This window comes from Trematomus bernacchii, unplaced genomic scaffold, assembly GCF_902827165.1.
Source record: "Trematomus bernacchii unplaced genomic scaffold, fTreBer1.1, whole genome shotgun sequence".
Lineage (NCBI taxonomy): Eukaryota > Metazoa > Chordata > Actinopteri > Perciformes > Nototheniidae > Trematomus > Trematomus bernacchii.
The window spans coordinates 1343377-1357001 of record NW_022987715.1 but is presented as its reverse complement, the minus strand read 5'-3'; the positions used below and the strand labels follow the sequence as shown (position 1 = coordinate 1357001).

Below are 13625 nucleotides of genomic sequence, written 5' to 3'. Positions count from 1 at the left end.
ACAGTATGTTATGACACACCAAGAGCAAGAATGAGCGGATTTCGGGGTAAAGAAAAGCGATTGGCCTTCCAGCGGGTAAGAAAGTTGGCACTACATTGCTGTGTGCCACTGTGTACGAATTCGGCCCGTTATAATCGGGAGATAAGTTTCCATGCATTTCCCATTGATGCTGAGGTAAAGGCTCAGTGGCTGATCAAGGTCCGTAGGGACAATTTCAGCCCCACAAAAAATACCCGTGTGTGCAGTAGGCATTTTCGACCAGGAGACTTATTGGTCACAGCGGGAGGACTGCACAGAGTACAGAAAGGAGCTACACCTGTTCTCTTTGCATGGAATAACTACGAGCTACCTACACCAAGACGTAATGTTTGGGAGCGTCGGCCGAGGGCAGAGAGCCCCCACCCCGGACTTGACAGCTGAGTACGAGGTGGAAACAGTTGCGCTGCCTGATCATGAGTACTGTTTAAATCCAGCGACGGCAGTGATGGCAAATCAGGTGGCCGACGAGAACGAAGCCTTGAAAATGCAGGTTAGGGAGCTCCAACACCAGCTGGAAGTGTTACAACTGCGATCTCGTTTCGGGATACAACGCCTGGCAGGGTCGGACGAGGACATTCGTTTCTACACCAGGTTTGTTTATAAGGCTATCAGGATGTTGTTATGGCCACTAGTTTGAAAAACACCTTTCATTTGGGGAAGCTAATTTAAGAAACAAAACAATGTCTAACATGAACAATATTACATTCTTAGATTTGCCACATACAAGCATTTCCTTGCCTTTTGGAAATTGGTGGAGCCAGCAGCCAACACCAAGATGGTGCGGATCACCAACGCCAAGGCATCCTCTGCCAGCAGCTCGGATTCCTCTCAACCAACAACGGTATGCAGCATACAAGCATGGATGTATATTAATAATTATGCACGCTGCGCACTATACCACCGTTTAACAAGTGCATCACACCACTCACACAACACACACACATGCCACACACACACACACACACACACATGCCACACACACACAAACGGAAAATGTGTTACAACTGTACCGGTCTCCCTATAACAGTATCTACAGTATGCCTAACACTTATTTGTTTTGACAGAAACTTCCACCCATAGATGAGCTGCTGCTGTTCCTCATGCACCTGTCAGTGGGCCTACATCTGAGGGATCTAGCAGAACGGTTTGGCATTCACCGCACCACAGTCAGCAGAATTATTTCCACCTGGACACACTTCCTATACCAACTGCTTGGAAGCCAACGTCTGTGGATCCCACGCGAAGTTGTCAGAGCTCACCTTCCACCAGAGTTTTCAGCTTTCCCTAACACACAAGTGGTGCTTGACTGCACTGAAGTATTCTGCCAGACTCCATCATCTCTCCTGCTGCAGAGTGAGGTGTTTTCAACATACAAGTCTCATGCTACATTCAAGGCCATGATCGGCATGGCACCACATGGTGCCATTACATTTGTGTCTGGCCTGTATGCAGGATCTATGAGTGACCGGGAGATTTTCAAGCTGTCTGGCATCGTGAGCCTGCTCACACCAGACATGGCAATAATGGTCGACAAAGGGTTCCTTGTGGACAATCTGGTTGAGTGCAAAGTTTACCGGCCTGCCTTTCTGTAAAAAAAAAACCCAAATGAGCAGGGAGGATGTCAGGCAGACTCAATCCATTGCACGTCTGAGGGTCCATGTGGAGAGGTGCATCAGAAGGGTCAAAGAGAACAAACTCTTTGACAAAGCCATACCACTGTCTGTGTGTGGAAGCATTGAGGAGCTTTTCAATGTGGCTTGCTTCCTGGTCAACTACCAGAACGGACCACTGGTGAAAGCATGGGCAAGCCTGGGCAGCAATGATTAAAAGATTTCTTGCTCCCAAACCAATTGTGTATTTCATTGTGGTCATTACAAAAAGCAGTTATACCATACTATGTTTAGGTACTAATGAATTATAACCTCAAAACAAATGCACACAAAAATAACATAGGACAATACATAATATAATAAATCCACAATATGATAACATTTTACAGATTCATTTAATACACTTTTACAAAACATAGGTTGATGTTATATCGGGGGGAAAAAATACATATTTAAACATTTCAATTAGTCTCTGCATATTTAAGTAATGCTAGTTTATGTAACAGATGAACAGATCAATGCAAGATAAGTTAGTTAGCATCCACAACTTTTGTTAATGAATAACGTCATATGACATTAAATGTCTGCCAATAAACACCCCTTTCTTCCTCACATAGGTCCTTTGACTAAAGGATCTTTTTGACTTATAGAACACACTTGGTTCTGGTTTTAGCAATTGAAAGAACTATATACAGGAAAATATTCATGTTAGATCAGTAATGTAGTGTGATGTAGTGTGGTACACTAATGTAGTGTAGTGCATATCAGTCCATGTAAAAATAAAAATAAAAATAATCTCCCTTCTCCCTAATGGTTGTAGCCACCTCGCAGTCTCTGCAGATACGCTGTATAAGGATATCCTCCTCTGCACAGGTGGTAGGCTCCAGCCTATAGCCATCCACAGGTAGAGGTGGTGGTGGAGGGGCATCTGGGTGACGCACTATAACCCGGCTAAGAGGTAGTGGATGCTGGTATGAGATAGGGCTACCTTCCTGAACTTTTCCAAAGGTGGAGTTAACCAGTGGCACGTCCACACTTATAGCCATGGTGGTGATCAGTGGTGCGATGTCTGCTGAGAAGTCCTTGTATACCTCGCTGACTTTGAGGACATTTGGGTCTGGCAGCTCCCCCCGCACGGCCTTGTAACGTGTACTCCTTTGAACATGTTTATATAATAATTAGGACTTTAAGAACAATTTTACACTCAGACAACAATCACAAAGTTGTTGCAGGCTACATACAATTACTTAGGACAATAGATATTACCTTACACCGTCAGCAACTGTAAACTGCTTTGGCTTAGTGGAAATGAACACCATGTCACTCACTCTGCCTGGTTTCACACCCTATTAATTACACAAAAGAATTGTCAAATTAATTGAAATGGTCATTGATGCAACATACTAGATCAGCTCTTGGCACAAAGGAAATACTCATTAAACCGTGGATTGGTTGTGAACACATACTGTACTTACCATGGTTCTTGGCTTGTGCCATCGCTGCTCTGTTTCAGTGCAGCTGAGGACAGGGGGTACAGCAGCCAGGTTGAGTGTGGAGTAGTGTGCGGTCTGGAACAGCAGTGCAACATTGTGGTTGCAGAGTGCTGTTCCAGCTACACAGGAACACTTTGCCACTGCAATCTCCACGGGTGAGCAGTTCTCAAAGACAATCTACACATTAAAATAAAATGTCAGTCATTTTACATTTAGAACACTGCTTCAATACAACACAGACAAATGAGAAAGCTGAGAGCAGGCTGATCAGGCAAGTAGTATGTGTGGGAAAAGGCTAAACCATTTCAGGTTATCAGTCACATCACATACACAGAAGTTCTGCTGTTTGGAATACTGTAATTTAAGGACATTCAAACAGATAAACTCTCTCAGCTGTCTCAATTTATTATCTTATTATTATATTATAACTACATAAAATAGTGTTAGTAGAACGTTGAACAGCTTAACATAGATGTAGGGTACAAAACCAGCACTTACCTAACACTGGCCCATACAAATAACTGGACCCTACATGGATTATACTAACCATACAGTAAAGAACAGCAGCCGTCACAACCAGTTTCTGGGGTTTCCATGAAAGCAGAGACGGTTTTCAACCTCTCATTAAGCATCTTTGATGAAAGCTAAGTTTGGGTTTAGCTAATGTATTTATCATTTTACACGAGAGGATTACAAAACGAAAATAAATCTGTAGCCCCTTCATGCTACACACACATAGCTAGCTACCAGTTGATGTGAGCTAATTTATTGTCACTATGCAATCTGTTGCAACACGTCAGCTAGCTGGGCTTTTTTGAATCCTAAATCACAGGTTACCTACTCTAGCCACAGCAAAACCCCAGAACATGAACCTGATTGAGGCTTTGAACCGATGAACACTTTTTATTTTCCTCCCTACTCTGAGATCGTGAGGCTTTTCATGCTTCCTCATGGACCTGTAACAGCTAGCCCTGACGCTCACTCTCCCTGAAGGTAGATCTTTGTTTGAAACTGTGGGGAATTGGACATCATTCATGTTATCCAAAACACGTAATAGTACATAATTAAAACGCTTTACACTGTATCAAGACTGTCAAGTTGTCAAAGTTAGCCAGTAACTACAGCTTTGTTTGTCACTTACCTTCATAGTTGTCGATGTAACTGGATATGTACATTGAAGTAAAAAGATATGATTCTAAACTGTATTGAAGTAAACATGTATTATTTTGAATTGTATTTTAGTGAACATGTATTGTTTGAACTGTTTTAAGTAATCACATATATAGAAATGATATTCTCACTTACAACTCACTGACCCAGAGATCCTGTTTCACACACACACAGCTCCTTTTCACCAGAGCGCACACACATGTTATTTTTCAAGGTTCCTTATGGGCATCATTATATCTGTGTACAAGGTTTAATTGTATGAGAAAGAATAGTTTATGTGAAAGATCCCATGGGAAAGTAAGGGAGTGGATATCGGGGCAGAGATAAGATTGACTTTGACCTTGTGAAACTTTAGAATCTCACGTTCTGGTCAGAACTCTGATTCGCTGTATTGAACCCGACCAGAAGTGAATCCAACCAGTAAAAACACCTGGGGGATGTGAGCAGCTCACACAGCTCCTCCTCACGGACTCTCTAATTCGCTTTGGAGTAAAAGGGGAAGGGAAAAGTCAACAAATCTCCGCCCCAAAATATGAATATGAATACTGTTGTTTTTGAATGTAAAATGCTTCTGGTTTGCTGAAGGCTGGTCTAGAGACGGTAAACCGCATCACAAACCTGGAGTCCATACTTCTCGTTTTCTGAAAGCTGGTCTGTCTACCTGTAAACAGCATCACAAGCCTGAAGCCCGGAGTACTCTGTACAACTAAGTATACGTGTTTTATTTCCTACCAGTAAACTCAGATAATTGTTATAACTTTTGATTCCGGTGTTTTCAATTCCTTTCTTTATTAAATAGAGATCAAGCCTCATCCAACGAACGGCGCGGAGAGGGGGCTATCAGCCACCAGATAGGTGTTCTGCTCCAACAACATCTTGAACCCCTTTTCTCTTTTGCTCCTCGGGGCTGAGCTTGCCGCTTGTACCAGCCGATGTACATCACTGATGTTAACCTTCGGTAGGTCTTGGAGACATCGAGTGTAAAATAGTGCCATCACGTTAACGTTAGCTCCTCTATCGCTATCTATATCGCTTCGCTATCTACCCGCACTACCGCTCTACCGTAGACCGGATGTTTACAAGCGCCCACTCAATGAACCGGAAATGGAAATACGTCATCCCGTGCAACTAGCCTATTGGATGCCATTTTGTCACAGGAGAGGTTTGCCTCAAGAATAGATCCTAGGTATGTAATTTCCTTCTTACTTGTGACAATAATGTCACCCACTGCAACTGAGAAGTCGTCAGATTTTCTGAGATTATGTTTCGAACCGAAGAGAATGGACTCTGTTTTACCCAGGTGTAATGATAATTTATTATCGGCGAGCCAGTTGCAGATTCTGCCGAGCTCGGAGCTGAGGGTTTTTTCAACCTGCAATCTGCTCCTGTCAGAGACCAGCAGGGCTGAGTCGTCCGCGAACAGGAACAAGTTGCAGTCACATGCTGATGACATGTCATTTGCATAAATTAGGAACAGTAACGGACCTAATATGTTACTCCCCAAGCCTGCTGGTCAGGTAGCCAATAAAGTCCGGCAGTGGCTCAGTCGGTAGGGGCTTGGACCGGGAGCCGTAGGGTCGACGGTTCAAGTCCCCGAATATATGGAGTGTGGACTGGTACTTGGAGAGGTCCCAGTTCACCTCCTGGTAGTACTAGGATAGGTTAAATGCAGAGGTCAAATTTCACTGTGTGTGCTGTATGCATGTATGTGTGACCATTAAAGAGGGTTTCATCCTCCCATTCTATATATTCTATAGCTGAGAATAATCTCAGTAAGCATAACGTGCAGTTACCAGCAGTCAAGTTAAAACAATGCAGTTATTAACCTCTGCCAGTGCTCCCCAGCATGGGGAATAAATGGGACTCAGTCTGACAGCGCCATGTTTGGGGTATGGCTATATTTGCATGATTGACAGGTGTCACATCCAATCACACTCAGCCAAGGCAGTCACCATTGTTGTTGATCTCAGCTCAGCTCCACCCACGACTCCTCTCACATGACCAAACTTAGACCTTCCTGCTCCCATAAAGCAGCAGGTGGTAACCATGACGCCCATCACAACCCTTGGCTGCGTCCATCTTCTCTGCAGGCTGTGTTAACACCTTCCTGCTCTCTGGTGTCTCACACATATGGAGCTGCACACACACACACACACACACACACACACACACACACACACACACACACACACACACACACACACACACACACACACACACACACACACACACGTCTCACTGCAGGAGAAAAAAATACACACAGGCCCATTGAGTATTGCAGTTTCCATAGCAACAGGGATAGTGATGGAGAGTGGGTTGTGTGAGATTGGCATCAGGGAGTGTGTGAGTAAAGCTGCAACTGTGTGTAACTGAGTGTGTGTGAAGATAAAGATAAGGAGGATGGAGACGTGCTGTTGGCTTTATTTACTCTCCATCACACACATTCATCCAGTCCCCCCCCCCCGCCAAGGTGGAGCAGAATGACGCTGAATATCTTCTCTCATTATTATTCCCCCACCCCCTCCATCCGTCTCCCACCACAGCTGGATAAGCCAGCCCCTCACAGCTCCTCTCACAGAGCAGGGATTTGAAGATTGCATCCTCACGTTTGTAATCAGAGGAAGGAACGGATTATCTCCATGTTGTTCTCTGCCGGGGGCTGCTGAGAAAAAGGAGGGAGAGCAGAGAGGATGACATGCAGCTCAGTGAATGGAGTGTAGTCACAGATAGAGAGGAGGGAGAGGTCACCTGTGGATGTGAGCAGGGGGAGGAGGACCTGCACCCATCAGCCGACACACCGAGGAGAGAAGAGCTCAGCAGGGAGGATCTGTGAAGGTAAGCTAGCTGCTGGAGGAAATGTTGGAATCTTTTCTGCTCGGGAATACTCGGATCATATGGGTGTGAGGTCCTGACGATGGTGTGGAGTCTGGTTCTGGTTCAGCCCACCTCCTGACCTCCTTTCAGCATCCAGGAGTCTCTAACTGGAGATTCCCGCCTACGTTATCTATGTGGGCCTGAGTTTGTAATTCAACATTACAAAAATTATATCAGGTTTTAAAGTGAAACCTCCTAAAACAAGCATTTAAAATAGCATCAGTTTTTTTTGTTAAAAAAAGTTAAATTCTGTTTGCCAAAAATATTTTTCTTAAAATACAGTTTCTAATATGGGAGACGCAGCTTGGGACTGTCAGCCTCTGACTTTAACACACGCTGTCATGACGTAACAGCAGCCAGACCAATCAGCCTTGAACTGTTTCTGTTCAAACAAAAGCTGAGAAGAACAATGTCAATCTCATGTCATACGTGTACAATTTAGAGCTGGAGTCAAGGCGTGGTTAGCCTAGCTTAGCATAAAGACCCAGAGCAGGGGAAACAGCTAGCCTGGTTCTGTGAAAAGTTCAAAAATACACTTTCCAACATCTCCACAGATCACTGATCAATATGTTGTGTCATGTTTGTCTAATCTGTCCACCAACAGACATTTAAAATCCACAATTCCAGTCTTCATGTTAAGCTAGGCTCACCACATATGGGAGTATTTCATCAACATGTTCATTAAATGGGATTGAAACACAGTGTTCGTGAGTCAGAGGAAACACACACATGAAGCTGAGGCTGATATGCAGACTGTAGAGCCGTGCGCTAACGCTGACCCCCCCACAGCGGGCCGGTCCAGGTCCCACCCGCTGAACATTGTTCTATTTGATAAAAAGGAAAGAAAGCCCCAACGGGATTGTTAAAAAACACTCATGTGTTCTATTGAGGTTGTCATTATAAAATGGTGCCTTTGCTTGTGGTCCTGCCTATTAGACCGATAATCATCATTAATAGATTTATTTTCTAAGCAGTGACAGATAAATACTAATAAAATACTGTATTTGCTGTTATTCTCTCATGTTTGAATGCTCAGAATGCTTTCAGGAATATGTGTACTCCTAGACTGCCACCATTCTGTCATTATCACAGTTGGCTAGGGGGGAGGAGGTGCTTTGGATTGAGCACACTTCATTTATAATGTTAATTGAAATGACTGACTGTGAAGATTGCACATAGTGATTGTTTTTGTGTTCTGGAAGTGATTGCAATTACCACAACTTGCAGTTTATTTTCTTCAGGAGACACATGAATGTTCACACACAGCCTCAGTTCTGTGTGTGATGATTGGAGGATGCTCTGTGCCTCCAGAAGCCCATGTGACATTGACATTTGTATTTGTTCACTTTTATATGTTTTATTTTTTCTAACATTTAGGAAATACCACTTTATAGCTCAGAGATATTTTCAACAAGCAGACAGAAAGGTGCAGTGACCAGCTCTGACCGTTACTGCTGTCACAGCTGCCTGCCCTCCTGCTGCCTGTAGAGGGCAGCGTCTGCACACAATGCCTTTCCACTCACATCATATTTATATATATATTTAAATATAATGTTATTCAATTGAGGAAAAATAGCATAGTATATCAGTGAAGTGAAGTGCACAATTGTTATTCTGACGCACAACATTTTAAACGTAAAAGGTGGGGGCCATGGTGACTTCCTGTGACTCATGTTGTATTTCTTCTTTCAGGTGTTCCATGGCAGAGACCGGGGGTCCTGTGTCAGAGCTGAAGCCTGGAGGGGTGGCCGTCGCCCTCTCTGGTCAGCCCCTCTGTGACCCCTCCAGGACCTGGGCACAGCCGCCAGCAGCCTGCAGACCGGCGGCAGGAACAGCCTGCCCCCCCCCCACAGGAGCTCCATCAGGAACATTCTGGAAGTGACGGCTTCAGTCTGAGGGTGGGGGGACAGGAAAAAAGCCAATGTGAACACTTTGTGCCCTATAAGGCTCCAAGCCCCCCCCATAGTCTGGCTGAGAAACACACCCCCCAACATCCAGACAAGGCCGTGGTGACTGCAGCAATGCCCCCCCCTCAGGCTGGAGGGACGGTGCAGGGCATAGAGCCCCCCTTCCTCCCTGTACACAGGAGCCACCCAGACACTACGTACAGACCTGTGGCCCCCCTGCCTCCTCTCACAGACACTTGTGGACTCTCTCACCATGGGGGGGGGAGGAGTCAGGCCAGCCCCTCCATGTTGGCTTGCAAGCAGCCCATGCAGCTGCAGCAGTGCAGCATCATCACCACCACCTGCCGGGGGGGCAGCAGTGGAGACACACTACCTCACAGCAGGTGTGTCTGTGTCTCCGCCCCCCAGGCCACAGCCAGGATGGTGGAGGTTGAAGAAAAACTCCCCCCTAAATGTGAGCAGCCTCTGTGCTGCGGCTCCTACCATGTGACCTTTGAGGACACGTTTGCAGCGTACTGCCACCCCCAGCCCCTCCCAGCACACCCCCAGCTGCTGCACCGTATGGCAGGCGGAGAGCCACACTGTGACATCCAGCGGGCAGGCCCCCCCCCCCTCAGTGATCAACCACCTCACCCTTCCCCGCCTCGTGTCCTCCGTCAGTGAGACGGGTCTGGACAGCAAACACCTGCGCTGCTGCAGCCTGGGCCTCTCCTACAGCCGGCTGCCTGCACCCCCAGCTCCAAGGCACTTTGGTGGAGAGGAATGCTGCAGCCATGTCAGAACCACAACCCGGGACATGGGGACCATGACGACCCACAGACAGCTGAAGGATGTGGAGGTGCAGACGGCGCCGACTGCGACCCCCCATGTCTTCCCAGAGATTTGTCTGGCGGAGGAGAGCAGGACACAGACTAACACTGACAGTGATGGAGGCAGGAAGGGGGGCGGTGCTGCCAAGTCCCCGGTGAAGGAGGTAAAGTGGGATGCTGAAGGGATGACCTGGGAGGTGTACGGGGCCTCAGTGGACCCAGAGGAGCTGGGCCTGGCCATCCAGAAGCACCTGGAACTGCAGATCAAGGAGACAGCCAGCCACGCAGCCAAGCTGAGCCGCCAGAACACCAGCACCTCCCAGCAGGAGGGGGGGGGCTGTCAGAGGAAGAGGAGCAGGATGATGGGCTCCATCCGGGCCCCAGCCTGCTGCACCACAGCTGTGGACTAACCGGGGGGGGGGGGCTGCTCTGAGCCTCAGCCTGGAACTTAAAGGCAGGAGGAATAATCTGCTTCTTTTGAAATGTGATTAGTTATCATAATGAAAAGGGGAAACTATTGTTGAACTAACAGCAGCTTTATATTTAATTTGTTCTATGTATACAATGTCAACTATTGGAATCACGACTCGTGCAGCTGTGCAGTGCCAGGGTCATCAGTGAGCGTCTTCAACTAAACCTAAAGGACACACACACACCTGAGCTGTGTGAGGCAGCAGTCCTGCAATAAATATATTTGCAACTCACAACAGATGTGTAGAGAGTGTGTCACCCTGACCCTCCCCCTGAACCGGACCCTCACCCTCTGAGGCTGCCTTTACACGAGAACGAAGCGGGTTGTATCCGCATAGTTTCTCTTGCGTATAGCCCTTTCATTTACACGAGGCCGTAACAAAACGATAGAAACGGACCCCACAAACAATAACGGGTCCCAAAGTGGATAGATTTGCAAACTAAGGCTGCTTTTACATGGGAACGTTTGCGTTTATGCACAGTATGCGTTTTCAAAAAAGTCTTCCGTTCACATGCATTCGTTTCATTTAACATGTCTGTTCAAACGAGACCGCTGGAAACGCTGTAGTACATATGCCGGGACTGTAAGTGGCACTGTACTTCCACACGAGACCGCTCGAAAGCACTGGACACGCTGTAGTACATATGCCGGGACTGTAGGTGGCGCTGTAACTTCCGCCACAAAATACACCAAAAGCAGCGAAGAAGACCCCGGAGCAGCCCCGCAGCAATGTTGCCATGGCTACCCTTCTGTTTATGCCCCACGGTGGATTTAGCAACATGTAGTAGTTCATGTAATTCTCCATGTCCACTTGTTGCTGATGGTTGTGGTAGAGGAGCTGTAGATGTTGTACTAACATCTGTAGCATGGTCAGTAGCAGTAGCACTAACAGTAGCTACTGGCCATGCTACAGCAGTGAGCAGGAGAGGTGGGGCTATCGTTATTTTTTCAGGAAATATTCGTATAGAGGCGATTACACGGACTCGTTTGACCCCCCAGAGAGTTTCGTTTGCAAATCTATCCACCTTGGGAACCGTTATCGTTTGTGGGGTCCGTTTGTTACGGCCTCGTGTAAATAATAGGGCTATACGTAAGAGAAACTATGCAGATACAAGCCGTTTTGTCCTCGTGTAAACCTCACCTAAATGCTCTGGGGGGCCAAACGGTTCCGTTTAATCGCCTCTATACGATCATTTCCCGATAGATGAAGCCATAGCCCCGCCTCTCCCCACCTCTGCTGCTCACTGCTGTAGCATGGTCATACTGTCAGTAGCTACTGCTAGTCAGTGGCGGAGCTGGGGGGTGGCTGGGGGTGGCCGCACCCCAAACACCCTCACCACGGGGGCCCAAACTATTTTAGAACATTAAGAAAAAAATGTTTAAGTAACCTTTCATCATTCATTAAGAATTAACATTAATAGGACGTTATATTGATAATGTACTCACTAAACTTACAATTAATTTAACTTATTTTCTTCCAAAAGTTAATTATCCTAAGCCTCTGTACACCCCCTTCTATTTACATGTGATGGTTTGGTCCTGCCTCCAAACGTGGTGCAGCACCGCCGGCACTTTCTAGCAGAGAGTGAGAGCATGTGAGGAGGGATGCTAGTACTTACGTGTGTAGTTGTATACCATGTCTCAACGACTAACAAAGTCAGGCTTTCAAAAGAGAAAAGAAAGGAGAGAAAGACAAGAGAGGGCGACAGTATGTCACCCAGTTTTTCAAAGAAAAGGTGGGTGTGGTCCATGAGTGGTGGAAATGTTAGCTAAGCGTAGTCCATTGTAAATAATAATTTTTATGTTTTTTTTTTACTAAGCTGACATTAACTACTGTTAATATCTATACAGGTTTTTAATTTCACTGCTCTTTTAGCTGACATTTAATAAATGCAGGTAGATTTTTAGCAGCTATTCATACTAAATAAGTTGTCTCACCCTGGTGCAAGGACCAACAGATCCATCTTCAGGCTCAGCAGCCCTGTCCCCCCATAAGGCTGAACCTGAACCAGCTTTTCTCCCAACTGAAGGAGGTGAGCAGAATTGTGTTGAATGCCACTTAACATATCTGAAGGGAGACTGGAATACAATATATATATATATATATCAAAACAAAAAGCTAACATCTAATTTCAATTACACATTTCAAACACAGTATTTTTCCACATATTTAAAGGGGACCTATCATGCAAAATGCTCTTTTGTACGTCTTTTATACATGAATATGTGTCCCCGGTGTTCCAGGGAACTCACCAAGTGTCAGAAAACACAACCCTCTCTATTTTCATCCATACCCAAATCTCTAAAAAAGGGGCTGCAACGGATCTGATAAAAACTGATCCAGATTTGAACACTGTCCTGACGTCAGGACAGTGTTCAAATCGAAGAAGACTTCCCACGCATGGTTACCATGGTTACCCTTCTCTTTATTCTCCGCTGTGCCTTTTTCTCTCCCTCCCCGAGGCAAGCGTTTGCTCCTGCTGCTTTAATTCAATGCAATCCCTCCCCGTCGAGGCAAGCACTGTAATTCTCTCCGGTTAGTCCACCAGCAGATGACAAACACCCACCTCTCCGCCTCTTCCAAGGAACGAGGAGACCGTGCGGCAGAGTTTCAGTTATGTTTTCTTTCGCCGGTCAAGATGTCCGTTAAAGTTTAAATCTTCCGGACAAAATTAGAAAGGTGCCGGTCAAAGGTCTTCTTTGTTATTTATTGAGCTTTAAAACAAATGAATAACGACTCTATATAATAAAACACGGAGGACGGAGATCTATTTTTCTCCCCCTCTTCTGACAGCCCAGCAGCTGATCAGAGCACGGCTCACCTCTCCTGCAGGGGGGCGTGGTCAGCTGCAGCTCACAGAATCAGCCCCCTGCAAAAACAGTGCTGGAGAACAGCAAATAGAGCGAAATGAGGCATGGCTTAAAATCATGATATGTTTGGTATTTTGAAAACAGAAACGTATAAATATACCTTATACTGTATAGGTATGGCCCTACAATATATCATTTAAATATAGCATGATAGGTCCACTTTAAGTTATATTTATTTGGATTTATGCATTCATGTTGAGAATGTTCCATTCAAAAATGTTATTAAAAATGCATTTACACCATAAAAGATGACTATTGAGATCTATTGTCAGGAATGTTAGTCTTATATCAAATAGTGAATTCTACTGCAGCAAAATGTTGCACGTCTGCACAGTGTTATATTTTCACAGCTCAGTGTCAGTAAATATTGTGCAGTTAGT

General features: G+C 45.7%; 2 protein-coding genes and 1 long non-coding RNA gene across 4 annotated transcripts; 2 read left to right on the top strand and 1 right to left on the bottom strand.

Moving 5' to 3' along the window:
* The first annotated feature begins 364 nt into the window (after positions 1–364).
* Positions 365–1631, top strand: LOC117492030. Its single transcript, XM_034142164.1, has 3 exons — positions 365–630; positions 751–880; positions 1104–1631. The coding sequence occupies exons 1-3, from the start codon at positions 365–367 to the stop codon at positions 1629–1631; spliced, it is 924 nt and encodes a 307-aa protein (XP_033998055.1).
* A 1130-nt stretch (positions 1632–2761) lies between these two features.
* On the bottom strand, positions 2762–3374 carry LOC117492034. Its single transcript, XR_004556822.1, has 3 exons — positions 3125–3374; positions 2916–2995; positions 2762–2804 (listed from the first exon to the last, which is right to left on the bottom strand). It is a non-coding gene; the product is annotated as an uncharacterized LOC117492034 (long non-coding RNA).
* A 3585-nt stretch (positions 3375–6959) lies between these two features.
* si:dkey-191g9.7 (GRIN2-like protein) lies at positions 6960–10717 on the top strand. 2 transcript variants are annotated; one of them, XM_034142182.1, is made up of 2 exons: positions 6960–7147; positions 8879–10717. In XM_034142182.1, exon 2 carries the CDS (start codon positions 9890–9892, stop codon positions 10310–10312), a length of 423 nt encoding a protein of 140 aa, XP_033998073.1. In that variant the 5' UTR covers positions 6960–7147; positions 8879–9889; the 3' UTR covers positions 10313–10717. The 2 variants fall into 2 exon arrangements, with proteins under 2 accessions (XP_033998073.1, XP_033998072.1); XM_034142181.1 differs by having other exon boundaries at positions 8879–9883.
* Positions 10718–13625: the final 2908 nt, after the last annotated feature.

What these genes read in the sequence shown, in the direction of transcription:
- LOC117492030 (XM_034142164.1), top strand. Translation starts at nt 365, where the DNA reads ATGTTTGGGAGCGTCGGCCGAGGGCAGAGAGCCCCCACCCCGGACTTG. An exon ending in GACATTCGTTTCTACACCAG is followed by an intron (nt 631 to 750) that starts GTTTGTTTATAA and finishes TTACATTCTTAG; the next exon opens with ATTTGCCACATACAAGCATT. An exon ending in ATTCCTCTCAACCAACAACG is followed by an intron (nt 881 to 1,103) that starts GTATGCAGCATA and finishes TTGTTTTGACAG; the next exon opens with AAACTTCCACCCATAGATGA.
- si:dkey-191g9.7 (XM_034142181.1), top strand. Translation starts at nt 9,208, where the DNA reads ATGCCCCCCCCTCAGGCTGGAGGGACGGTGCAGGGCATAGAGCCCCCC.